General features: G+C 34.8%; 3 protein-coding genes across 4 annotated transcripts; 2 read left to right on the forward strand and 1 right to left on the reverse strand.

The window, feature by feature from the left end:
• Positions 1-6,995, forward strand: LOC113775543 (N-acetylglucosaminyl-phosphatidylinositol biosynthetic protein gpi1). 2 transcript variants are annotated; one of them, XM_027320473.1, is made up of 9 exons: positions 1-332; positions 1,747-2,139; positions 2,240-2,380; positions 2,473-2,576; positions 2,665-2,886; positions 3,264-3,758; positions 5,590-6,020; positions 6,295-6,388; positions 6,556-6,995. In XM_027320473.1, exons 1-9 carry the CDS (start codon positions 117-119, stop codon positions 6,662-6,664), a joined length of 2,205 nt encoding a protein of 734 aa, XP_027176274.1. In that variant the 5' UTR covers positions 1-116; the 3' UTR covers positions 6,665-6,995. The 2 variants fall into 2 exon arrangements, with proteins under 2 accessions (XP_027176274.1, XP_027176275.1); XM_027320474.1 differs by lacking the exon at positions 1-332 and having other exon boundaries at positions 1,880-1,974; positions 2,063-2,139.
• A 309-nt stretch (positions 6,996-7,304) lies between these two features.
• LOC113773727 (probable protein phosphatase 2C 80) lies at positions 7,305-8,042 on the reverse strand. The gene has a single exon (XM_027318348.1). It carries the CDS (start codon positions 8,040-8,042, stop codon positions 7,305-7,307), a length of 738 nt encoding a protein of 245 aa, XP_027174149.1.
• Positions 8,043-14,913: 6,871 nt separating this feature from the next.
• LOC113775544 (protein GAST1-like) lies at positions 14,914-16,376 on the forward strand. Its single transcript, XM_027320475.1, has 4 exons — positions 14,914-15,098; positions 15,312-15,374; positions 15,475-15,508; positions 15,946-16,376. The coding sequence occupies exons 1-4, from the start codon at positions 15,027-15,029 to the stop codon at positions 16,125-16,127; spliced, it is 351 nt and encodes a 116-aa protein (XP_027176276.1). The 5' UTR covers positions 14,914-15,026; the 3' UTR covers positions 16,128-16,376.
• Positions 16,377-26,671: the final 10,295 nt, after the last annotated feature.

Consider the following 26,671-nt stretch of genomic DNA (forward strand, 5'->3'; position numbering starts at 1 on the left):
CCCTCACGGAAGTTGATTTTGCCACATTTTGTTCACCCAATTCAACCAACATTCCTTCCCAAAATGGCCAAAAAATTTCTTGTTTCAGAGAAAATGTGTCTGTGTTAATTAGATTTATGGGGAAAAAAGGAGGGAAATGCAGGCTATGGTGGCCAGCCCATCTTTCCTCAACCCTTCAACCCCATTCTCCTTCCCACTCCTTCACTCTTTTCTTCGGTTGGTTCATTTCTTCCCAGTCCTCCTCCTTTTCTTCTTCGGAGCCCTCCCTCGATATCGTCGTCGCTTTTGGCTTGGAGGATTCTGCACTTGTTTCTTCTTCTGTAAATCTTCAGGTAATTAGTTAATTAGTTCAGAAACATTTCGGACTGCTCTAAAAATCAAGATTGATTTTTATCACTGATTTATGCTGTTTTCTTAGCTGACTTAGCTATGTTTATGGATGATTAGAAATGGGTTCTATTTTGTTTATTGTTTTAATTAGTTGGGATTCGCAGTATGTACAAATGTACCCCAGAATAATCTTTCCAATTTTTTGTTTCTTTATCTACTGGAGAGTTGATTATCGCTGTGAGTCGTGGGTTTTGCGCTTTGTATATTTTTTTCTGTATTTACTGATGATTATTAGTGTTTTTCAGTTAAGGTTGTTTTGATCATATCAGTTTTGGCTATGTAAGTTGAGTTTTAATCTGGATAGTTCCAGCCTGTAGTCCGTCGTCAACCAGTAGTCAGTTGTTGTTTGGGTAATAATTGCATGGCCGGAACGGTCATTAATTGAAATTTGTGGCATATAATTGAGGAAGATCTGTGGCATTATTTGTGGCATATAATTGTTATTGATTTGTGAGGAAGATCTTGATGTTAGAAGGATGTCCATTCTTGTTGTCAGTTACTCAGTGACTATTAGTCTTAATATGTTGCTTCCTTCAATTAGTTTAAACTTCATAAATTCATTTGTTCTTATTAAGAATCCATTATTTGGGACATATTAAGATTTTTTTATTGTATACGGGGGATGGGAGGGGCATGGTGAGAATAAGCGGAAATTGTGAATATTTTTGTGGTAATTTATTAGGTTATTCTGTTTGAACTGCATCTCTGATGATAGTGGTTGTAAGAATCTTTCGTGAAGAAATGCCTACATTGGTACTGTTAACAGATTGATGGTTGCTAATTAGACAAACACTTAACTGATATTGCAGTTTTGCAACTGTATTCTAAACCTCTTGATTGAGGGGGTTGGTCTTTTCTGCATTGTCTTAACAAAGAAGACTTACTCTGAGCCTGCCTCAACATCTTCTTGGGAAGAAGTTGTGGATGGACAATTTTGCTTGCCAATTTCCCAGTTTCTAAACTTTCAAATCAGCCTCTTGTTAATTTGTGCAGACTAGAAATGCAGCTTTCCCTGATAATAGTCTGTTTCAGTATTAATTCTCCAATGAAGATTTTTATATGGTTGGCTTTGTTGAAATTTCAGTGAGATTTCCTGATTTCTTTACTAACTTAGCAGAAGGGTTAAACACATAAACTGGACTCTTTTTCTGCTGACTATAGTTTGCCAAATCATGTCATTCTAAAGATTTAGCGAGAGGCTGATGTGTGATCGTATTACTTCTGTACTGGCACTTTTGTTGCATAAATCCTGTTCAATTAAACTTGTGAATAGGGTTTATTTCATATATTGGTTGTCTAGGATATACATTTTTGAAATGACAAGCTATTATAACTGACCCTGCTTTCGTAACTTAGGAAATTCTTCATCAAACAGATGGGAACATGCCTCTATCTCTACAAGATAAATGTACACTTTCCGTGCTGGGTTATTGTGAAGCAGATTCAAGTGGCAATGGTCAGCCAGAAATGAATTTAACTAAAACAGTTACTCAGACGTGCTCAACTGATGGTGGGAAAACCTTCCCTGGTAGCCAGAGTGTAGTTGTGGGCAAGAATGGAATTCATGCATGTGGATGCCACAAGGTTCATGCATTACTGGAACAGCTTAGGCTGGCTTTTGTACAAAATGAGAACTGGTTCCAACTTATTTCTGGTTTTCCTCAAACTACAGGTCGAAAATTGCAGCTCATTCCAGAATTGCATCACCTGCATTGGAATGGGGAAACCATTTCTCAGTTAGATCTCCACGTATGTAAGTCATGGTCACTTGAAGTTTATCTCTGTATTTTTCCTCTCTCTGCTTAGTTTTTGTAGTACCTAATCTCTTCATTGTTGTGCTGCATATTAGGTTATCATTTATGAAATTCCAAAATTTAGTAGCCACCACTATTCACTGGGTTCTCGGAGTTTGTCTGAGAAGATGAGATCTTCTATCAAGAAACCCCAATGGTTTGAAGATCTCAAGCAGAAGAAGCAATATCTTGATCTGGTAATATCAGTGTTGAAGTTGATACATCTCGAAAGCAGTTATACTGTCTAATTATATTTCCTTCAGTAATATTTGCTCCTTTGTTGATACAGGACACTGTCATTCTGGCTATTAACAGTGCTCATGCTGCTAAGATCCTTTCAGAAAGGCAGCTGCCTGTGAAGAGTTGCGCTGGTCATTTCAAGCCTTTATGGATGTAATGTCTTCTATATATTGATTTTTCCTAGTTCCATTGATGCTTTTGTTTCTTAGCTGGTCATAACAGCTATTAAATAACTTTTCAGGTTTCCTACCTTTACATGGAAATTTTTTGCTGCACTTGTGGCTTTGCTTGCAACTTCGGTTTACGTCATCCTTCAGTCTTTCCATATCCTTCTGAGTTACATGTCATGTATAGGCATAGATGTGGTGTTAGTGAGAGCATTCAACAATACATGGACGAATATTGGCATACGCTGCTCCCAGTTCCTCTATTGGCCAATCTTACTCCGAGGTCATGGTCATAGGTAGTAAGAATATTGTGTTTCCTTAATAGCTTTATTCTCGAATTGTTATTGTAACACGTTTTACGCAGTATTAAAAAATGTAAATTCATTAAGGCTTCAGCCTCTTGCTAAACTAAAATTTATTCTTTATTTTTCTCATGTTTGAATTTCAAGTTTAAAATTTGCCTGATCAAGTTACAAAGAATGTCGATGATTTGCTTGAGGTTGTACAACTATAACAATTGTTCCTATAAAGAACTCATAAAATAATTCTTTGTTCTGGGCAATTGCACAGTCGACAAAATAGTCTTTGTGATTTATTTTATGTTTGACATCATTAGGTGTCAGTATCAATTTTGAGAGATCCATTATCACCTCATTATTTGGATTTATTACAGGTCTGAATCATGCATTGAATATTCAGAGAAAGTGGCATTACGCAGGCATTCCATCTGGTCATGTCTAGTGGTTGATGTTCTTCTTGGAAACTTATTTGGCATTTCATTATGGTATCAAGCAGAACCTGCTTGCCTATTCATTTCAAACTTTGCTGTTGATGTCACAAACTATTTGCTGCGTACCGGATGTGTTTGGCTAATGGGAAATCCAGCTGGTTTCAAATTAAACACTGAGCTTGCTGGAGTACTTGGCATGATATCTCTGAACACGATTCAAATTTGGTCTACACTTGGGTCGTTTATGGATTTTTTCCTTGTACCAATTGCTAAAGCTATTTCTCTATGTGGGATTCTTTTTGGTTTCACCACAGCTGCTGCTCTGATAATCGACTTGATTTCACTCGTAACAAGACATGTTTTCGTCCTTCATTGGATACTCTCACTTGTCTATTCACAGCAGATTCAGGCATTGGCAGCTTTATGGCGTCTTTTTAGGTAATACTTATGGAGTTCTACTGTGTAATTAGATGGTTACTGTCCTTAAGTATAGACTCAGTAGTTGTCAATTTTGGTTTACAGATAAGGGAGAGCACTTTTGGAAGCTACAGAAAATTCTTAAATTGAAAGATACTATCTTTTCTTTTAAGCTTCTGTAAAGGCAGGAATTTACTCAGGTGTTGCACATTTGAACTTTTGTGTTTCTTAATATCATTGTCCTGTGATTTGTTTTGCAAAATAAAAAACTATAAGTTTCTAAATCATGGAGCAGAGAGAGTAATTATAGAGGTTATGTTAGCCCCTTCTTTAGACAAAAGAATTCCAGTGTACCGAGACTGGCCTTTTACAAAATTCTTCTATATGAAGCCTCTGTTATAGCTGGGGAAAATAATCTTTTTGGGTAACATGTTAATTCAAGTTTCATTGCTTATTGATTAAATGCTTAAATCAGCAACTACTAAGTTATTTCTAAAAATTCCCAGATCATTATGCTGTGCATGTAAATGAACTTGTGTGATAGTTTTGAACATATTTGAATTAAGAGAGTGAGTTTTGTTTATAATGATGACTGTGTATTGGAAATCAATTACTTTTCTACCTTGGAAAGTTTATTTTTTGATTAGTGACCACCCTGTGCCTGCTGAATACCTTTACCAACCTTTGAATTTCTTTCTTTGTTCCCTTTAAAACAGTTCAAACACTAGGTAGGAGTATGACTACTTGGATGCATTAAAATTCACACCTGAAAGTATTTATGTTTGTGAACCTTTCCCTCCCTCTGTTTTCATAAATCTATAACTGATCCAGGTGTGCAACATTGACTAGGGATATAATCCTTATTTGTTGTTAATATATGTCTAATGAAAGTTTTTGATTAAACAACAGTGCTTAGTTTACCTGCCATCCAATGTTCTTTGCAAATAAACTTGTTAGAGCAGCCAACTGACATTCAATGTGAGATAAATGGAATGGATGTTTTCTGAACCTAGCCTGTTGCTGAAATAAAATGCTTTGGAGCTGTAGGAATCACTCAGATGCAGAAAGGAAGTGATGCAACTACTTGTTTATGAAGTTGACTTTTGGCTCCCTTTGTCATTTTTAATTAGATAGGATTATCTATGCTTAAGTTAATCGAACCTATTCAAATGCATATAGCGTTGTTAAAAACTCCACCAACCTGCTAACTCGTGTATCTGGATGTTAAATAAATTCACCCAATAAATGTATATTAATTGCAGTTGTTTTCTTGTAAGTAGTACAAATTGTGTCATTGAAATATTATCTGCTTCACCTGTCATGTACTGAATGCTAAGACTTGCAGAAAATTGTGTGTACTTAATTATTACTCCCTCCGTCCCATTGTTAATGTCATGTTTCACCTTTTTCATTGTCCCAAAATTAGAGTCATGCTAAAATTTTTCCCTTCCAGAGTTCCATTCTTACCCTTGTTGTGCACATGTAAAATAGTCCCAAGAAATTTAATAGGACCCACCATTTATTCCCATTTAGAGAAGTTCGAAGAGTGTGCAGGATAACTCCCAGTTTATAAGGCCACTATTGATGCGTGTCCTTAACGTATGAAGAGATGCATTTGATTGAGGTGGGCCCCACAGAATTATGACTCTTTGAAAAACACAAACTTTAGTTGACTAATGCAATTCCAGCAGGGTAAATTTGGAAGTAAAGCATCGGTTGCCAATAATTGTCCACTGTACATAAAAAGTTGCAGTCCCAAGAAACGACTTTAAATTTGGGACGGAGGGAGTATTATTATTATTGTTATTATTTTCTTTTTTGAAATTTTCTCACTCGGTTGAACTGAATGCAGGGGAAGGAAGTGGAATCCTCTTCGCCAGAGATTAGATAGCTATGATTACACTGTGGAGCAACATGTCGTTGGCTCTCTTCTCTTTACACCACTCTTACTTCTATTGCCAACCACCTCTGTCTTCTACACATTCTTTACCATCATGAACACAGTCATCAGTTTTATCTGTGTAGTAATGGAGGTCAGCATATCTGTTATTCATACTACCCCATATAACAGCGCCTTTCTTTGGTTGATGCGGAAGAAAAGGTTTCCTTCTGGGATATGGCTAGAAATTGTATGTCGTCAACATGGAACAACTGTTCCTTCAGTAATTGATCCCCTTGAACTAAACGGCTCGTTGTCGAAGAAGTCACCAAAAATCCCAAGAAGTGGTGGTCGTAAAACACTTGTTCTGGTTTCAGTTCTGCACAGCAACTACTTGAGCTTAGGTATGTCCTAGTTGTTCACATTTGTGTGTTTCTCATTATTCCAGTTTAGCTGCTGAAAAGGCAACCATTGTACTCTAATACTGTTGTATGTTGGATTATTGTATGCGAGTTTTAACACTCAAAAATTTAATTTGGTTAACCTTTCTTGCACTGTTATTGGAGATTGGGGCCAGTGTTGTATTTATCTTGGCAATTCATTTTGAAACCTGTTCAGTAACTATTCTATGTATCATTGGCTTTGATATTTCTGATATGGTTCTTTATTAATTCACAGGTGAATTGATCTGCCCAAGCTACAGATACATCTATTCAGTTGTTTCTAGGACAGCTATCAGCTCGTCAGCGTATGGTATTCTAACAGGAAAAAGGTAGGCTGCTTATGCTGTTACTTATTTTTGTCATCAATATACACTCTCCACTTTTCAGCACTTTTTGTCCTGGTTCCTAATGCAGTTGCCCTTGTATGTTATTTTGGCTGCAAATTTTGGTCCGTGTTGCTTACTTATCCTCCATTGGTCCTGCTGTTTTGCTGCAGAATTCTATCTGCTCCAGGGACTACTTATCCTTCAAGATTGCCATGGATGGCTCTGCCTTACAAAATATACTGGCGCCTTTGCTTTGAAGCAGTCTTTGCATGTAGATAAAATTGGCACTTCAATTCCCCAATGATCAAGAGACCCCTTTTCGGATTTAAATGCTACTTGGTACCATTCGATTGATTAATTTGGCATACAGTACCCCAATGTTCTCAGCAATGGCAAGGAACCGAGTCGTTTATCCAGCCCCATTGCATTAATTTTGGAAGCTTTAATCTTGATGAGGAACTAACTAATCTTTCGTTGAATGTAAAGTTTTGTGCAGAATCAATGTATTCAATTCAACTCCAAAGCATGCTCTTTATATACTTTTATTGTTGCTTATAACTGTTAGTGAAGGTATCAATGCATAGCACTTCATGTGCCTATGTTGTCTGCATGGCACTGGCTTGATCTTGGTAGGAAAATCAGATTGTTATTAGCAAATGGCAATAATAAATAATTTGGGTTTTTCAGGAATTTGGAAATTTTAGCAGTACCTTTTCGTCTTTCTCCAAGAGAAGTTGTTTTTTGAAGTTGAAAAAGGAAATAACCTAAATGAACAATGATATGTACAAAAAACTCAACAAATCACAGAACTCTGTTTAATTACTAGTCCTTCAGAGCTGCAAGAAACACTGCAAGTGATGAACCCATGATAACTTAGAAAACAACTGATCCTTTTGATGTTGGTCGACCATGAAGATCTCTATACAATCTTAGCAACAACTACAGTAACATCATCATACTTGCCTCCCAAATAATTCTCCTGAACCAGTCCCACTTCCATGGCAGACTTGGTGTAGGGAGTTGAACGATCCTTCTGAAGAGAATGATACCAAGCAAGTTCTGCTATAAGACTAGCCATCATCTTTGGCGACAACTTCCCTTCCACACAATTATGAACTATAGACCCTATCTGATGAGGAAACAAGTTATCAAACAAACCATCAGTTCCCACCACCAAAACATCATCATGCTCCACATCAACCTTGAATTCTTGGGCCGAATCCGGAGTATCGCTCTCGTTTCCAAGCTGATACGGACAGTTAAACCGCTTCTGCATGGCGGGCGACTGGAACACAACTTTCCCTTTCTTGATCACCAAGAAACCACTGTCTCCGATATTCACAGCATGCAAGAAATCTTCCTTTAGGGTCACAATGCATGCAGTGGATGACCCTTTTGCCTTGGTCATCCAGTAAGCTTCATGCAACACTTGCAAGGGACAAACAGAACCCTCCTCCTCCGCCTGTTCAAGAACCGAAAAGGATGCATTATTCATCAGCTCTCTCGCGTATTCACCGGCATCTATGCCTTTTTTCCCCCAACTTCCCACCCCATCTGCCACCCCAATGGTCTGCGTTTCTTCACAGATGAAGCAGGCATCTTCTCCTAAGGGCTTTTCCTCGTTGTCTTTGGGAATGTAAGATGATGCAGCCTCCATCTTCAACCCTTTTCTGGGGTACCGGCATTCTTTAAGAACTCCATCGTGAATGGGAGCTTGCACCAATTTTCTTCTTTTAGTTGCTCTCATCTTCTTCATCTTGATAAGTCAAGAACAAAAGAAACCCTGCTCTAGATTTTTGATTGGGTAATCTGATGAAATTCAGGATCTGGATTTATACAAGTAAAGGGTTTCCGAGTTCAAGTAGGAAAAGTGTTTCCTGTTATATTTTCCCAGCTGTTTTCTTGATGCCTGAGCGCGTAAAATTATGAGCATATCCTTTTGGCAGTTGGATTCGGATATCTAAATACGAATTTAATTTTTTTTATTCCTTTTCACGTAGCGCTATGTATATTTATTTAGACTTAATTGCCCCTAAAATCGTATATTGACAAATTAGTTTGGTGAGAAAAGATTGACGAAAGGTGTCCGATACCGATAGGGCCAGTAATTTATAAGAAAGGACAAAATTTTGAGCTACTTTCTTTTCCCTACCTAAAAATTAAGAGGCCCTTCCATATGGCCTAACTTTGGCTCTTTGATTAGCTTGCTACTGAGAATTAGCGTAGAAAGCTACACTAAATTCTTTTTGGCAGTTTTTTAGCTCTTTAATTAATCTTGAAAAGGAATGATGTAAGTGCTAAGGATTGCAAATTTGCAGCAAAATGAAAGAAAAGAAAATGTTTAGGGACCATTTATAGATTTTTATCTTGTTACATTTTCATATACTTTATTCGGTATATTAGGTGTATTTGGAACCCATGTTTTTTGCTCATTTGTTTTAAACAATTTTTTTTTTCTAATTTTAGCCACAAGAACTTATAAAAACACCCTAAGTTTTTATAAAAACACACCCCAAAATACTCAAAAACACAATCCATCTCCCTTTTCAACCACCACCCTCCCTAACTATTTCCACTTCCACCTTACCTCATCCCACCGCCATTGTAGTTAGATATGTCAATAGGTAGGGTATGAGTTAATTCCTTTGATCCAAATCCAAATCCATTAAATTTAGTTAGATCCAAATCCAGACTCTTAACCCTCATGGGTGTTGGATTTGAGTTTTATCCCACTAATCGTTTATTTGTTAGATTTGGGATAAAACATAAGTCCAACAATGGGTTTGAGTATTCAATGAATATCCATGGGTATTTTTCTAAACATACAGTAAAGAACTAAAGTAAAAAAAAATTAAAAATATATAGAGTACAAAACTAACAAAAATACCATTCAATTTTTGGTTTTCAAATAAAAAAAATTAACATCCAACAAAAAAGAATCATTATCAACTTCTTCTATTTATTTTGAAAGTTTCATTTTCATTCACATCCAATCTTTCATTTGTTTGTCTTTATTTTTCTCATTTTCCTGAAAAAATGTGTGCTAATTACAATGATAATTAGAATTAATTTGAAAAAAAAAAGAAGAAAACACAGAGAAGGGGAGAGAGGTGGGGTGAACGGGACGAGGAGAGAGGGAGTAGTAGGGGAAGGGAGGAAGACGAAGAAGAGGGAAGCAGAAAGGAAAAGGAGAAATAGGGAGGATGAAGGGCCAAAAAAAAAAGAGAGGGAAGTGAAAGGAGGGGTGGTGCTAGTAGCAGTGGGAGAGAGAAGATAGGGGGCTTGGTGGGGAGGGGTAAGGATGGGGGAGGAAAAGAGTGAAAAAAAAAATTAAAAAAGTTTCTAAACCATTCCCCAAACATTCAAAGTGTCCAAAAGTTGTTATAAAAAATTTACAATAAGTTACAGTGAGTTTTTTTAGCCATTATTTTGCTGTCTTGAGTTTGAATATTTGAAATTTTAGAGGATTATCAATTTTACGGAGCAAGCTAAATACAGAAGTTTCAAATTGGGCTATTCAATAATTTTGTTGGGACAGTGCTTCTTCCATTTTAAAAAAGGGTAGAAAGTTGGTTGATAATCTCCCTCAAAGCATAATTTCAATAAAATTTTCAAGTAATTCAATCTAAACGCACTTGTGCCCTTCAGGCTAATCCCAAACCAAATCATGCGCAATGTTTGTTTGGGTTGACTGTCACAAAATGGGCCAATTTAAATTAGCAAACTGCTCAGGGAAGGCACTAAAGAATTTTAACTAGTTTAAGAGTTAGCATTTTGATGTGTGTTAAATGATAAAAGCCCAGCTATACTTAGTAGTGTCACTTGGACTGGAAGTGTCGAGTGCAGTCTGAGGCCCAACTCACGAATTCATTCAACCATGTGACGCAGGATTTAAGCTGTCTTGAAAGTTCCAATTTGACAAAGCACCTGCCTCTATTTATTGTGATAGTGCAACTTATTCTGAAATTTGAGCTGAATTATAACTAGATATTCGAATAAAATAAAGGAGTGTCTCTTGAAGGAATTTGGAGTGTTTTTCTTTGTTTAAGAGTTTTGTGGAAAAAAATGATTAATTTTATATACACTGATAGTATATACATCAACGGTCCTAAAGCATATACCAACATCATCTTAATTTGGAGTTGAATTTTAAAATTTGCACATCTGACATGCATTTTGACCTGCTAGTACAGTTATCGCCAATGCATATAAAATTTATCCTAAAAAAGTTACGTTAAAAAAAAGTAATTTTTTTTATACACTGGCAATGTATAATTTTTTTTAAATCATGTTACATAATATGAATTCAAATTTGAAATTCAAATCACGTACGTGTAACATATATCTATAACTGCTAGTGTATAAAAATCACTGCACTTTAAGTCCGTAAAAAGTTAATCCTAAAAGAAAAGCAGGGAAATGTAAGATTTATTGTAGAGGTAGAACAAATACAGTAGGGCGTCAAGGGAGATGATGACAATTGAATATTCGTTTAAGATGAGACCCTTGACCAATTTTGAGTTCAATAATGAGTAATTGGCTAATTAGATTTCGATTTTTTTTTCCCCGTGGACAATATTGACAAATGCAAGAAACTGGATATGTGTAAGAACTAAAACTATAAAAGTTACACGTTTAAAAAGTCCTAAAATCCTCATTAAAATTAAATTTTCAATAATACAACTAACTTACACAAATATCTCTTAGGTGTAATCATAATAAATCAGATCTCTAATCCAACGCACACGTATGGATTCCCTAATTCTTAATGTTGATATAATCTTCAACTTCAGAAACTATGGCTCCATTTGACAAATGAGTTTTTTGGGTATTTGTCTAAAACTTTACTGTAATCTATTGTAAAAGTTGTAGGAAAAATTTTTAAGTGTGTAAATTTTTGGATATTTTGAAATATATAATTTAAAAATTTTGAAAAATTTTTGAGATTACTGTAATTAAAATTATTAAAAAACTTGTAGCAGATAAACTGGGCCAAAAACTTATTTGCCGAACAAACCCATTTCGACAACTAGTTAAGCTAAGATTCCTTTCTGAGATTCTTTAACGGCCCAACTCAACGAATTTGTAATTTTTCTACTCATGAAGCAGGCTTCAATTCAAGCTAACTGGTAAATTCCAATTTGACAAAGCGCTCATTTTCCTTTGTGATGGTGCAACTTTCTCTTTTAGAATCCCCCGTCTATTATGTCATGCAACTGAAATTTAAGTTGAATTTCACTCATGAAGGAATTTTGAGAGATTTTCTTGGTTTATGAGTTTTGGGATAAAATAGCTAGGGAGAAAGAAAACTAAGAAAACTAGGAAAATGCGAGATTTAACGTACAGGTAGCAAAGAGAGATTTTCGTTTCAAATAATAGAGAAAATAAAAAGAAAAAAGAGTGGGGCGCCAACGGAGATGATGAGTTGATGACAATGGAATCATCCTTTAAGAAAAGAGAAATGATTGCCCTTAGGCATGAACCAAGTTTGAGTTCAATCATGAGTAATCGGCTATTTAAATTTCAATCTTTTTTGCATTGACAAACTTTAGAAAAATAAGAAATTGAGAGCCTATTTGGGATTCCCGTGCTCTTGTTAAAAAGGTGCTTTTGGATGACAGAAATACTTTTGAGTGTTTGGTAGACATTATTCAATAATTTTAGGAGCATAGCTTTAGGATTGAAAAGCTCTTTTGGCAAAAGCTAAAAGTTAGTGCTTTTATATGTTTCAAAAAATAAAAATAGGCTTTGATAATTTCATCTTAAATTTGAACTAACTAAAGAGATAATTAATTACATTTCAAAAATTCAAAAACACTTATGCACATTTTATTAAATATTTAATAGGGAAAATGCAGTTTTCATCCCCAATGTTTGGGGTGTTGGACAATTTAGTCCTCAAAGTTTCGGTCAAAATATACTTCATCCTCATAGTCTTGTAATTTCGACCAATTTCATCCCTAATGTTTCATGCAAACACATTTCATCCTCGTAGTTTCATAAATTTTAACAATTGAGGATAATTGAATGATTGCTAACCAATTTGGATCGAATATCATCAAATGACTAGCACGTCCATTTAATAATTACATTGTTAATACTTAATTCGATCATTGATTAAATTACATAAATAATAATGAGTGTGTTCAAATAAGAATTTTTTTAAATTTGTGATATGATATATGTGAGAAAAAAAAATAGATTTGGATGATAGATAGACAATTTGAAAAACATGTATATGATGTAACAAAACAAAATTTTGCAAATAAATGACAATCTAAACAATTCTTTCTTTCACGTTAATATTTTTCTCTAATTTGTTGCGATGAGATTGTTTGAAAATTTTCTCCAATTGGCTACAATGGGGTTGTTTCTTGTCCACAACTTTGTTTCCTCTCGATCTTTTTGTTCAATCTATGATTAAGACGAGAGTAATGGTGGTTGAAAATTTCTTACTTTTTTTGTAAAATAAGAAAGTGAATTAAAAGCGATATTTGAGGTTTTTGTTGATCCAATATTTTTTGTATTTTACAAACAGGCATGCTATGGTCAAGTGATCATGTTCCATTCAAATTGCTTGACAATTCATCAATTGTTCTTAATTAGTTAAATTTATGAATCTATGAGGATGAAATGTGTTTACATGAAACTTTAGGGATGAAATTGTCCAACATTCCAAACAATAGGGATGAAAAGCGCATTTTTCCCATATTTAATAGATACTTTTATCGAAAGCTATACTAAATGAAGTGCTATTGGATAAGTCGTCACAATCCCAAATAGGCACTAATTATGCTCTGTGATTACATACATAATACAACCCACAATTATGGAATCAATACAATAAATTATTAATCGTATAAATTACAACAAATCCTTGTTGGACAAAATCAGAAGAAACTTACTGCCTGTGAAATATGAACCAGAACCTTTAAAAATTGGAGCTTCAACCTTGGCACTTGACTAAGGCCTTGTTAGACACTGCAAAACTTGACACTTGAAATCAAGGCACATTTTACATCCTAGGGACTAAAATTATGATGTCAGACACTACAAAACTTTGCCTAGAAAGGAAAAAATTGCAATCTAGACTATTTTGATTCGGCTTAATTTGGTTAATTTGGAGCTCTGAGATGGTAAGACATCAATTAACGGTCTAGGTTCTAACCTTATAACCCTTTACTTGGACCATATAATTAAGTTGCTGAAGGAAACAATCATGTCCACCTGTTCTAACTTCTAATGGCTCACAAGACGTACAGTTTCCTCTTATCTTTCTTGTCTGAATTTGGGTCTTACATGATTTCCAATGTTGCAAGAAGATAACAGTTACACATCACACATCAAAGTGCCAAAGAAAAGGTATAAATGGTTCACGAGAGGAGGATCATATAGATTGAAAGGTATGTTACAGTTGTCCACCTGTGTATGAAGACAAAGTTAGCCACTTGAGTCTGTGTTGTATACATGGCAAGTTCTGGTATAGTTCTATCTCGAGAAAACCTCCAAATCATAATAGAATCCACATGTGAATCCACATGTGAAGAGCCTCGTATCGTTGTCAAGCCTGGTTTCACATGGATGATCAGAGACTTATGGAACTTTGGATGGTAGCCTTAGGATTGCATGTGTTACTCTCTGAACTACTCCCGGTTTTAAATTGTATGGTCTGCAGTAAACACTTTGTTCCCCCCTCCTGTAGCTCTGGAAGTTGATTTTGTTATTTACCTTCTATGTATTATGTGAACTTAAACCTGCAAGATAAAGAATGAATGAATGTCCAAACATGTTTAACTTTTGTTTGATTAGTTAAGGATGAAATTATGAATAATGAATTTTTTTGCTGCTATTTTTTTGCACGAAATATCGAGGTTTATACACTATTTTTTTTTTTATGCAATATAGATTTGATGTTGCAAGAACAATTACTCACATCGTGGAAGGTTTTCTGCTCATTTCCGAGATGAGGACTAGACATGTGGCAGAATATAAGCCAAGTATGAATAGATTACCACCTTTGCTTGTGCTGAATAAAAAGATTGGGTTTGTCCTAAATAATGATCATTGCTCACAAAGCCATTTTGTTAGTATTTTAGGTTATATATACTTCTACTCTTTTTTTTTTAATGACTTTTAACATTTTAGCCTTCTTATTGAGTTAAGGTCATTAACTTACCAGTTGGATCCTTAATATTTGTGTCAGGTCGAGTTAGTCAAGTTCGGCCTTCCAACTTAATGATGCATTCACAGATTCAGTTCGACTCTGTGATTCCATATCAATGATTGTTCTTGATAGCTAAAGGAAATGAATCTAATATTGATTTTATTGCGGATTTTGGAGAATTGGAGGTTGTCTTATTTGCGACAAAGTTGCTCCACATATTTGAATGTCATTTTGGATTATATGAACAAAGGGATTAGTTTATTACTATTCTGGTAAAATCAGAAATTTATTGCACAGGCAATCCGTGAAACAAACTAGCAGTAGTATGTGAAGGTCTCCAAACTTTTCAGTGTATATATATATACACTCCATTCACATTCTTTACATCAACTGATCACTTTCAACACAATTCTCTCTTCCTTTCTCTCGTATATAGATAAGGTGCCTAAGTTTCTTCTCCACTCTGTATGAGAAGCAATGGCGAAGAATCTTAGCAGTAATGTAACTATTCATGTTTTAATGCTGTTTCTACTGATATCAAGAAACCATGTAAGCAAGAATTCTCTTCATTCCTATATCTCTGCAAATCCCTTTGAGCTATACCGCTGCATTAGATGAAATGCATGTCCAAGCATTAGACTTGGAATCCCGCACTTGAATACGAACAATAGCATTGCATGCAAATTTCATGCTTCAGATTGGTTTCAAGTTAAAATGTAGATGTAAATTTAGACATGATGCTGATGTTCAATTTGACTGCAGGGGATGATTACAGAGTCTCCATCTCCAAGTCCTCAACCGCAGCCTTCAGGCCTCTTACCAACAGTGAGACACATTAATTAAGAAAATCTCAACCACAATTTTGAAATTGCCTCTCTTTATCATGTTTCTAATCTTGTTTCAATCTTGTTATTTGTGTGACCAGCATGGTATAACTCCTGGCAGTCTTCATCCTCAAGGTAAGAACAGTGACATGCATGTTAGTTGAAAAGTTTATGAAAAGGCTAGGAAACATGCACCTTCCTGCACCAATTTATCCTCGGAGAATGTGCCACTTGGAGGCTAAATTTTCACTTTTTACTATAACTCGTGACATCCATAAACCCAAACAGGCAAAAAGCAGGAAATGGAGCAAAAAAAAAAGCATTGCTAAATCCCACCTTCCAAAAAAGAAGGAAAAAAAAAAGCATAGTAGCATATGTATTAACAAGTGTCCAATGAACTTTGGAGTTTAAGTATTTATTAAAAAACAAGGGTTTAATTGAAAAAATGTATAAATGAAAGGAACGGCAATAATTGTGAATGAACGCATTTATATGATAAATTGAATGTGTTTTAGGTGTATTAACGAGTACCACTGAAACCTGACTACATGAATTATTCATTTGGTTTGCAGAGTGTTCTCCAAGGTGTACATACAGATGTTCAAAAACAGCATTCAAGAAGCCATGCATGTTTTTCTGCCAGAAATGTTGTGCAAAGTGCTTGTGTGTGCCCCCAGGCACTTATGGGAACAAACAGTTCTGCCCTTGCTACAATAACTGGAAGACCAAAAGAGGAGGGCCAAAATGCCCTTGAATTCTCAGGGCTTTGTTATAACTGCCACTTACTAAGCTTTATGTGTCACTCTCAGTAGAGAAAAGTTTCAACGTACTAATGCTCGAATATGTTCACTTTTGTTTGGACCAATATAGTAGCTGCATAATTGTTGTACATCTTTGAATAAGGTATGATTTAGTAGATATTAGCATTATCAATTTCTCTTGACATTTTTCTGAACCAGATGTAGTATACAACTTGGAAAAGTATTGGCACTACCTTTTCTTACCATATTTTTAGTAGAATTTCTGGTTTTTTCAAGACTAAAAATTATAATGGTTGAATTTTTTTTCAAAACGTTGTACTATACGGATAAAAGGAATTCACCCAATTTAACAGAAGTGCAAATCTAGAGACAACTGCTAAATGGTTTCAACAAAAAAAAAAGAAGCATAACTGCTCATGAACTGCTACAACTTTATTCCCTTTTTTTTTTGGTGGAGAGGGGGGAGGAGGAGGAACAGGAAGTTCGGACGTAACTTTATTCGATACACATTTAATTACAACCAAACTAGTAGAAAGATAATAGAATGAGCCTTAGAGTCTTCCCCACAGTCGAGTTTAAGATTCATATCATTTATCTGACAGTTAGGGATAGGAAGGCTGTAAGGAGGAGTACGAGAATAAAAAGCAAAAGAAAAAAATGACAACATAAGGAAATTTAAACAGTTTATATATATAATTAGAATATTATGGAAGATCTTTGACAATAACTCCTGCAAATCCACTACTAGTTTCATCCGGAGACTGGCTTACTCGGGTGTATCTTGTTTTTTCTTGCCAATTGGAACCAAGGCCAACGATGATGAGGGATTACTTGATACAATGGTCTTGAGCTGTTTGACTTGAGCAATCTCTTCAGTTTCATGGTTATTTGTAAGGGTTTTGACCATAAGATTGCTATGATCTCTAGCAACTGTCTTTTGAGGAGGAGGAAAGAAGAAATCAGTTGGGAAGAAGTTGTACATTTGACGAGCCATGAACCTTTTTTGATAGAGTGATTTTTGGTTCTTGGAAGAAGTAGAGAATTAGGCTAAGGAGAATGGATATTGTAACTGCCCTGCTTTCAAGGCTCCTTAGCTATCTCAACGGTTTACAGTCCCTCCTCACATATGCATAGAGCCCTCCTGAAATATATAGAGAGAGAGCCAGACTCAATCTAAAGTCCAGCCACAGGCGGCCAGTCCCTGTTTGCTTAAAACAAATAGGATGAACTTGTTTTGCCAGACCAAAGGAAAAAAGGTAAAAAAAAATATTAAGAGTAAAAAATTAATAAAATAAAAATATTAAGAGTAAAAAATATGTGATGACATATTAAGAGTAAAGAACGTTTAAGGCAGTAATTAAATTCCATTTGTCTTGTTTATATCTAAACAACTCTAGCAAAGGAATTCACTAAACAGAATGAAAAGTAAAATTAAGTTCATAAAAAATCTCTAGGCAAAAAATTTTTCAGTTGTTGGTGGATTTGTAGACCTCCATGAGATCCTTTCAATTGTTATTTTTAACTTGCTCATGTTGATGAGCCCAGATGAGATCTAACTTACAATTGATAGTATTTTTTTCAAAAAAGAAAGTTAAAAAATTAAAGACGTTGGAAGAGTTCATATTTGTTTTGATGAAGCAATTAAAACTCGTGATCCCAATTTTCCTCGTCGTTATTGTGCACGTAAACTTTGATTCGATCCTTGCCATTTTGAAGTCCAACCCAACACTCTGTTCTGTTGATCAATATTGACCTTTCAACCTAATGGCATTGAAAAGTTCAACAGGAAATATCTGACGGCACTATTACCGGGCAGTTTCTTGAATTGTGGCTAAACCAATACACCGGACCAATTTTATAAGTAGTTTCCTGAATTGTGCCTTAATTGGCTTTCTTAGTTTTTACTCACGTCGAGTCCCCTCCCCTTCCCCTTAAATTAGATTATAAAAATTCTATCATTGCGACAAAAAAAAAAAACACCAAACCAAGAGCACAGATGATTTATCAGTGACAATCGTCCTGTATAGTATAATATTTTTTGAACGAGATACAATTTTATATGAACTACTTATAAAACATCACAACAGAAACATAATTATTATGCATGGAATTCACGTAAACAATAACAGAATATCACACCTTTATTATAAAAATGTATAAGCAATTTATTTAGACTTACAAAATATTCAAAAAATATTATACCATTTAAGAATGATTGATCTGACAATGATTGCTGCCCTGCGCTGCAATACACCACAAGCACGCGGATGATTAAAAGTGTTACAAAAATGATCTCGTGTAACACGAGCTTAATTTTATTGTTGATTTGGTGGCTCGTTGATCATGATAGAAGGAGAAAAGTAGGTACCTTCAGTTTTCACATACAAGACATGGTAGCAAACACAGTGAGTTAGGTGAAAGCAATTTCAATGCGAGTTTTTGGCCCCACTAATTCATATATAAAAATTCTCAATCTAGTAGTCCGCTTAATGAGATTTTTTTTTTTCCCAAAAAGTATAGTGCTTTAATTAGTTGTGGGTCATATTATCAAAAAAAAAAAAAGAGTTGTAGGTCGTTGAAGAGTTATTTAAACTTTTTTAGTTTACTCATCACATGTAATTCTGGGTTAATTTCACTTTCCACCCTTCAATACCTGAATTTTTACTTTGGTTTCTAAACTTTAAATTGGGGCACTTGAATCCCTTAAGTATAAAATCTATCTTACTTTAATTCCTAAAGTATAAAATTTATTTCACTAAGCATAAAATTTGTGCTACTTCTAACAACGATTTTACTTGGGGGGAGGGGGGGGGGAATCTTACATTTTAGGGACTAAAGTGGTCCATTTACTTTAATCCCTAAAAAATAAAATCTTCCCCACTTTAATTCATAAAATATAAAATTTATCCCATTTAAGTATAAAAAATTCTCACCTTTGTTAACGATATTACTTAAGTGGGAGAAATCTTGTGTTTTTCGAGGTAAAGTGTCTCATTTTAGATGGATTATTGCGATGGTACTATGGTTCTTGAGTCGAATAAAAATGTTGATGGTCATAAGATTGTTTTTTCTTTCTTTCCTTCTTTCTTATTTTTTTAAGTTAAATTACCAAAGTTTTTATTTTGGCTCTTTATAATTATGAGAAAATCTAAAACTACGAAAGCTTTTCCCCTGAAAAGTTGTAATAAATTGCATATATAATATTTACTCTCATTCATGACACCTGAATATTTTGCCTTTTTTTATTTCCTGTTTTGAACAACCTTTTAGCACGCCTACAAAGAGAGACTCCAAAATTATTGAATTAAAAGCAAAATATACCGATAACATCAATGACATTGTCCAACTTCCTAGACTAGCTAAAGGTGAAGCTTGAGCAGATAGATTAGGTTTACCATCTTTTCGTAAATGTATATTCTAAAAGATAGTCATCTACTTGTTGGAGATAAGGTTTATGTTCTCCTGCCATTTATTATTAATAAAAACTGTAAATGCTGCACTTGCCTGTGGTTGCATAGCTAAATTTTCACAGCACTTCCATAATGGGAGAAAACATTTTAATTCTAATCTCAAATTGTCATAGAAAAGTTATAATGCCAAGTCTAAATAAAGACTTTTACACATGTCGATTGGAATAAAAGGATAAAATTCATGTTGACCAAGTTGAACTAAACTATCATATCTTTCTGGTTAGCAGACAACATGCATCAACCTAAACGCCTACTTCCAAAATTTTAAGGGGTAGTTACTTATACTTTGGATTCTCTATGCCACTACGGTGCCAAATTCAGTGCCAATCCCACTTTTATCACGTGATGGTAGAAAAAATTTAACTAAATAGCACGTGACAAATTAAATAAACAGGACACTTGACATAAAAGTGGCACTGAGGATCTTGTGTGAATTACAAAACGCCCCTTCAAAAATTCTCTTCCTCAATTGACCCGTTCAAAGTTCAATTGAAGTAATCACCACTCTAAACTTTCAATGTTTTCCCAACTTGATACAATTAAACTTGTAAGCCAAATAATGAGCTTGAAATTGCAAAAATGCACATGCTAAAACAGAAATGGACAATTATGCCCTTCATGAAAATAATATAAAAATAGGTTTAAAAATGCTTTTTGTCAATTACATTTGTTGTACTTCCACAATTTTGTGTGATTCACAAATGCATGAAAAAAAAAAAGGAGTGAAAGAAAAGGATTCCAAAGGTGTCTCCTGTTTTTAACACCCTCTCATGGAGAAACAATTGTCCTTCTACTCTAATAACTGCATCTTGTATTATAAATTCAAATTCAAACTCTGCCTTTTGGAGTTGGTTCTACAGTATTGGAATTGAAAGTTCAGGGGTAGAGCATTAATTGACAGGGTTCCAGATGTTAGTATCTTATTAAAATTTAAGACAAATCGAGAAAAAGTACTTAACTATAATAGGACAATAAATATGATTCCGTATTTTTACGATAATTTTGTGTAGTAAACTAGTGCATTTTGTAGGTTGAGATGCTCGGATTTAGAGGCTCTAGATCCAAATCTCCCTTTCCCATCTTCACTTCTTAAGTCTGAGCCTCCCCTGCTAGGAAATAAAATAAGTCATATTGAGCATTAGCAAGAATAATGCGAGACTACATACGTCACCTTTTAATCAAGCTCAAATATTGCAGGTGAAGACTGGGAAATTATTTGTGATTTGAGATACCCTTATTTGGATTGCAAGTTTTCACATAAAAATTTTCTCAAATACATTTTCAATCATTTTTTTATTTCATATATATCACATCTCTATAATATATTTTTTTACAAAAATTCAAAAAACTTGCAATTCAAACGGTCACATCTCTACAATAAAATTCCATATTCTCAGGTATATGCTGGCATAGGTATTTTGAAGTGTGTAGGTAAAACATTTTGAGAAATTTTTTGAAATTACTGTAGTTAAAGTTGGTAGAAAACTCGTAGGAGACAAACTTGGGTAAAAACCTATTTGCCGAACAGGCCCTGAGTTTTTTGGCTGGTTGTTTAAAACTTTACTATATCTCACTGTAGAAGTTGTAGAAAAATTTTGTAAGATGAAAAACTTTTTTTTCCTTTTTTTTTCTTTCTTTCTTTTTTCTTTTCTTTCCTCTCTTCTTCTTCTCCCTTCCCTTCCCTTGCCACCTCTCTCTCCCACTACCGGATGAAGCAGCCACAGAATTTTTTTTTGTTTTTTCTCTCTCCCCCTCTCCTCCCCGCCATCCCTCTTCTACCACCCTCCTTCCTCTTCCCCCTCACCCTTCCCTCCCCCGCCATCTCTCCCTTTCCTTTGCTGGATGAAGCAACAACAGAAATTTTTCTATTTTGCCTTTTCTCTCTCCCCCTCTCCTCCCCACCACCTCTCCCTCTCCTTCCCCCCTCCCTCTCCACCCTTCCCCTCCTCTGTTGTACAATCTGGTCGAGGGAGAGATGGGAGAGAAAAAAGAAAAAGAAAGATCAAAAAGAGGTGGCTGGTGCCGAAAGAGGTTCCGGCGCCAAAGGTGGTGGTGGGTTGAGGTGAAAGAAGAGAAAGAAAATAGAAATTTTTTTTTATGTATTTTGGATATTTTAAAGCGTGTAAGTTAAAAATTTTAAAATTTTTTAAAATTACTGTAGCTAAAATTGTTTAAAAAAATGGTAGAAAATAAACTTGGTCAAAAACTTATTTGCCAACAGGTCCATAGTGTTCGGGCCAAGTATTATGTGGGTTGAGTTCAGCAAAATATTTTGATCCATACTTAATTGAGCTCACACTGCATAGGGCTCACCATACTACAATTAGGGTCTCAGGCCGCCCAACCCAATTGACATGTCTATATAGAGATTCAAAATTCATTTTAATAAAAGAATTTTAAACTTAATGTGAATTATGAAGTATAAAGAGGAAAAGAGTTATAGTAGTTAAATCTTTTGAAAATTAATTAATAACTAACATGGGATAAAGATGATATCGTAACTCTTTTTTTTTTTTTTTCTTGTTACAACTCTTGTTTTAAATTGGGCATGAAATAATGTTCGTATTTAAATCAGGCATGAGATAACAGCAATCAGAGCATTAGGGATTTATTTTGGCCTCGTTGGGGCGATTTTACCCTCACAATCGGAGTTGTAAATGGAAATTTTAAAAGCGACATTGTGTATTAACACAACACATACTTCATACTTCAAACTTCGAAAATACAGATTGTATATATTCAATGAAAAAAAAGTATTTCGTATATTGATTCGGTAGAAAAAAGAAAAACGGGCAATCAAATTTACTAGTCTGCCTGTTAGTTTTTCAAACAGGGGATTTAGTTATTGATTCAGAAGAGTAATGAAATCGCATACGATCTGGACTCATCTGATCTTTTAGATAGGTATAACCAAGTGGAGAAAATAAAATCCAATCCAGAATTCGTCAAGATAAGCCAAAAAAAATTCTAGATGAAGTAGAATGGATCACGCCAGCAAAATTCTTCCCCGGAAAATACTCATGCTGGTAAACCGTTTTCATCTCTATCCGCTATCATCAAGGAAAGAAACAGAATCTGATAGAAATCATTCACGCTCAAATTAGCCGAATTTGCATAAAACATGATATCCTTCATCATCTGAGCGATTTTAAGAACCCTTCACAAAATTATATGGCCTCTGAAACTCTTTAACTGGTCAAGTACTAATCAAGAAAGCAGAAAGCTAACAAGAAGATAATTGCAACAGTTATGCTTAAAGATCAAATGTTCCAGCAACTCTTCTGACATGCAAGCTTACTGAGATGGTGCTTCTTGATTTTGTTTACGAATTGGAGCCAAGGCCAGTGATGATGAAGAAGGAATTGCCTTCAGCACCCTGGTGCTGTTGCTGCTGATCGTGAGCTGTTTTGGTTGAGCTGTATCTTCAGTTTCATGATCATTTGTTGTTGTCAAAAGAACTTGCTGGGGATTGCTGTCTCTGGTAACTGTCTTTGGAAAGAAGAAATCAGTTGGGAAGAAGTTGTACTGGAGACCAGCCATCAAATTCCTGGGGAGATTTTTCTGAGATTAGAATGGAGAGTTTTCTTGGTTTTGGTTTTGGTTTTGTTGTCAAATGTTGATGCTCTGCTTTGAAGCCTTGTGGCCTGTGGGGCATATTTATAGAGCCAGACTGAGACGGAGTCCGAAAGTCAAAAGTCATATTTGGGCTAATTGCAGTCTGCTTAATTTTACCTATTTCAATTTAATGGAAATATTTTATTTTGGGTCAATGGAACCTTAATTTATGATTAAAAAAATTAAAAGGTATCGAGTTAATCTTTAACTTTTTCTAATGGCTGTATATGGAGGGACTTCCCTCCAGATTTTATTGTTACCGCGCTTGCTCGGACATCATCTCAGATTAATAATATTTTTGTCACTTTCTATCAAAAAAAAAGAAGTTAATCTTTAACTTGTGTATGATTTATTGCTTTTTAAAACATGCGAATTGCTAGCTTATAGGTATCTCAAATCCATTAAAGGCTTGTTTTTGTTTGTTTTAAATTTTACAAAAAATTGATTATGAGCATGATTATAGAGTATAATTAGAATCAACTAAATTAACTCTTTGGTAGACTTTAAATTTTAATTTTTTTGAATGTTAGGAGTACAAAATCTAGATGTAAAAGCCAACAAAAATATTTGAAAAAATAGTAATCTAAAATCAGAATCTATAATCAGGTGAAACGTTTAGATAAGAATATCACTATTGATGATCAACCGAGAACAAACCTAAAAACCTCCATTCAAATTAAGCATGTTTGTATCAATCATAATGACAATAAAGAAGCATTTTAGAGATGCTTCTTTCCCTCGTAGCTTTTGCCAAACGCTAAGCAGACACTATCAGCACTCTATGAAAAATTTTTCAAACAATTTTAATTACTTCAACTACTTTGAAAGCCAAGAAGACTAATTAACACACATGCCAAAAAAGTCTAAAACAGTTGCTTGTTTATTTCTAATCTTGATCCATGGGTCTTGTTTTTGTCCCTTTCTTCTTTTCTTTTTCCCAATTTATTCTAGGAATATTCGAGGTCCATAGTCCACCTCCCTTGTTTATGTCGTCAAGTATCATGCTTCATAGAGAGTAAGCAAATACTTTATTCTGATAACTTGCATGCAACAACATGCTCATTCAATCTTTGAATAACAACCTTTAATTTTTTTTCTCCATTCATTATTCATATGGCCAAACTTCCCTACCTGATTGAGACCGGCAATTCCATGCGAGCCATAGTTTCAACCCTCACAAGCTTTTTCATTCATAAAATATCTATCGTATTCATTATAAAAAAAAAATCAGATGTTTTTCCTTCTTGAATTAATTAATTTGGGCGCTTTATAGGCACTGTTCCTATGGCTTTACAGTTGAAAAATCAGCTTGCATATCTGCGTTTGTTTGATCCGAATTTCTTGACTAATAATTACTTGAATGGTATTCCATATTTTGGATGCTATTCAACATGGCATTTTGATGATAACAAATGGAGGTTCAACTAATTGACTGACTCCTTCTTTCGTGGAAAGTAAGCGGCTGAAATTATTTGCTCATTCCTTCTTGTGACCAAAAAAAAGGGTAAGAGTTTATGGCTGTCCATCAATTATATGTCCTTTCTTAAAATTAGGTCATATACAATCAAGAATGGGAGTAATATCAGTAGACGAAACTATAAAGGAAAAAATGCAACTGATAAAAGTAACAAACACTATTCATTGATCAACGAGTATAGCTTATAGAACCAGTTGGAAGAGAATCACAACAATACAGTGGTAAAATCTTGTCGAATAGATGACCTCAAAAAGATGGGAACTAGGCCAAAATTGCAGCAACGTATTTGTGTCTATGCACTCTTCGCATGTTTGTAAATAATTCTAAATTATCATTCAACAAGTTTACTTAAGTTCTTAAAGTTGTCTCCGTTGTTAGATTCAGGGTTCAAATACAGTTGGTAGGTGGAAGAGAAAAATGCAATTTTGGTACCTAAACTTTGACGCATGAGCGGTTTTAGTCCCCAAATTTTGGACGAAAACAAATTTGGTACCCGAACTTTCAAATTTTGAGCACATTAAGTACCCTTGACGATTTTTTCCCAAATTGTTACCGGAAAAAGCCATGTGACTGTCACGTGTCCGGCCAAAATGGAATAAAAAAAGGTCAAAATGCAGTTTTGGTACCTAAACTTTGACGCACGAGCGGTTTTAGTCCCCAAATTTTGGACGAAAACAAATTTGGTACCCGAACTTTCAAATTTTGAGCACATTAAGTACCCTTGACGATTTTTTCCCAAATTATTATCGAAAAAAGCCATATGACAGTCACGTGTCCGGCCACAATTGTATAAAAAAAGGCCCAAAAAATATCAAATGCCATTCTAATACTAAGTATTAAATTTAAGGACTAATAGCGTAATAAAGAAAAAATCCAAGGACTAAATAACATCACATGAGTCAACAAAACCCAAGAACCGATACAAATGAGCTCCAATTCCAGACAAATTTTGTGACTTGATTCTTAGATTAATGTACTGGAATTGGAGCTCATTTGTATCGGTTCTTGGGTTTTGTTGACTCATGTGATGTTATTTAGTCCTTGGATTTTTTCTTTATTACGCTATTAGTCCTTAAATTTAATACTTAGTATTATAATGGCATTTGACATTTTTTGGCCTTTTTTTATACAATTGTGGCTGGACACGTGACTGTCATATGGCTTTTTTTGGTAACAATTTGGGAAAAAATAGTCAAGGGTACTTAATGTGTTCAAAATTTGAAAGTTTGGGTATCAAATTTGTTTTCATCCAAAATTTGGGGACTAAAACCGCTAGTACGTCAAAGTTTAGGTACCAAAACTGCATTTTTTGCCTTTTTTAATTCCATTTTGGCCGGACACGTGACAGTCACGTGGCTTTTTCCGGTAACAATTTGGGAAAAAATCGTCAAGGGTACTTAATGTGCTCAAAATTGAAAGTTCGGGTACCAAATTTGTTTTCGTCCAAAATTTGGGGACTAAAACCGCTCGTGCGTCAAAGTTTAGGTACCAAAACTGCATTTTTCTCTAGGTGGAACAACATGAGACATGATGAGGGTTGGTAGGGTAAAAAAGGAAAGATAAAATTACACCGTCTCTCCTAATTTTATATTTAGAAACTGGTTACCCACAAGCTATCAAGTTAATTAGGACCGTCCTTTGGAAGTGAAGATGGTGATATGTCTCACAGGTCAATTTTGGTTTGCCATTTTGCAGTGGGGATTGGATTCTTTGCTGGTTATTTGGACGTGTAATTTCATAGTCAATGTGTTTCCTTATAGTCTAAAGTGGAGTGTTGCACGTGTTCTATGGTGTGCATTCTGCAACTTAATCAGCATCACAATTATGTCACAGCTGGAACCTAATCACTTATAATAACGCGATCAATCTGACTTGTGAGCTTCAATGTGAATTTTTTTATTTTTCTTTTGGTTTTTCTGTTTTTGTGAGAGATCAGATTAGACTTGCTTTACTGAAAGTCGAGATCTTACAAAGT

This window comes from Coffea eugenioides, chromosome 6, assembly GCF_003713205.1.
Source record: "Coffea eugenioides isolate CCC68of chromosome 6, Ceug_1.0, whole genome shotgun sequence".
Classification (NCBI taxonomy): domain Eukaryota; kingdom Viridiplantae; phylum Streptophyta; class Magnoliopsida; order Gentianales; family Rubiaceae; genus Coffea; species Coffea eugenioides.

Coding starts and splice junctions, on each gene's coding strand:
- LOC113775543 (XM_027320473.1), top strand. CDS start 117: ATGGGGAAAAAAGGAGGGAAATGCAGGCTATGGTGGCCAGCCCATCTT. Junction 2,887..3,263: donor CTCCGAGGTCATGGTCATAG/GTAGTAAGAATA, acceptor GATTTATTACAG/GTCTGAATCATGCATTGAAT. Junction 6,389..6,555: donor GGTATTCTAACAGGAAAAAG/GTAGGCTGCTTA, acceptor GTTTTGCTGCAG/AATTCTATCTGCTCCAGGGA.
- LOC113773727 (XM_027318348.1), bottom strand. CDS start 8,042: ATGGAGGCTGCATCATCTTACATTCCCAAAGACAACGAGGAAAAGCCC.
- LOC113775544 (XM_027320475.1), top strand. CDS start 15,027: ATGGCGAAGAATCTTAGCAGTAATGTAACTATTCATGTTTTAATGCTG. Junction 15,375..15,474: donor CTTCAGGCCTCTTACCAACA/GTGAGACACATT, acceptor TTGTGTGACCAG/CATGGTATAACTCCTGGCAG. Junction 15,509..15,945: donor TGGCAGTCTTCATCCTCAAG/GTAAGAACAGTG, acceptor TTTGGTTTGCAG/AGTGTTCTCCAAGGTGTACA.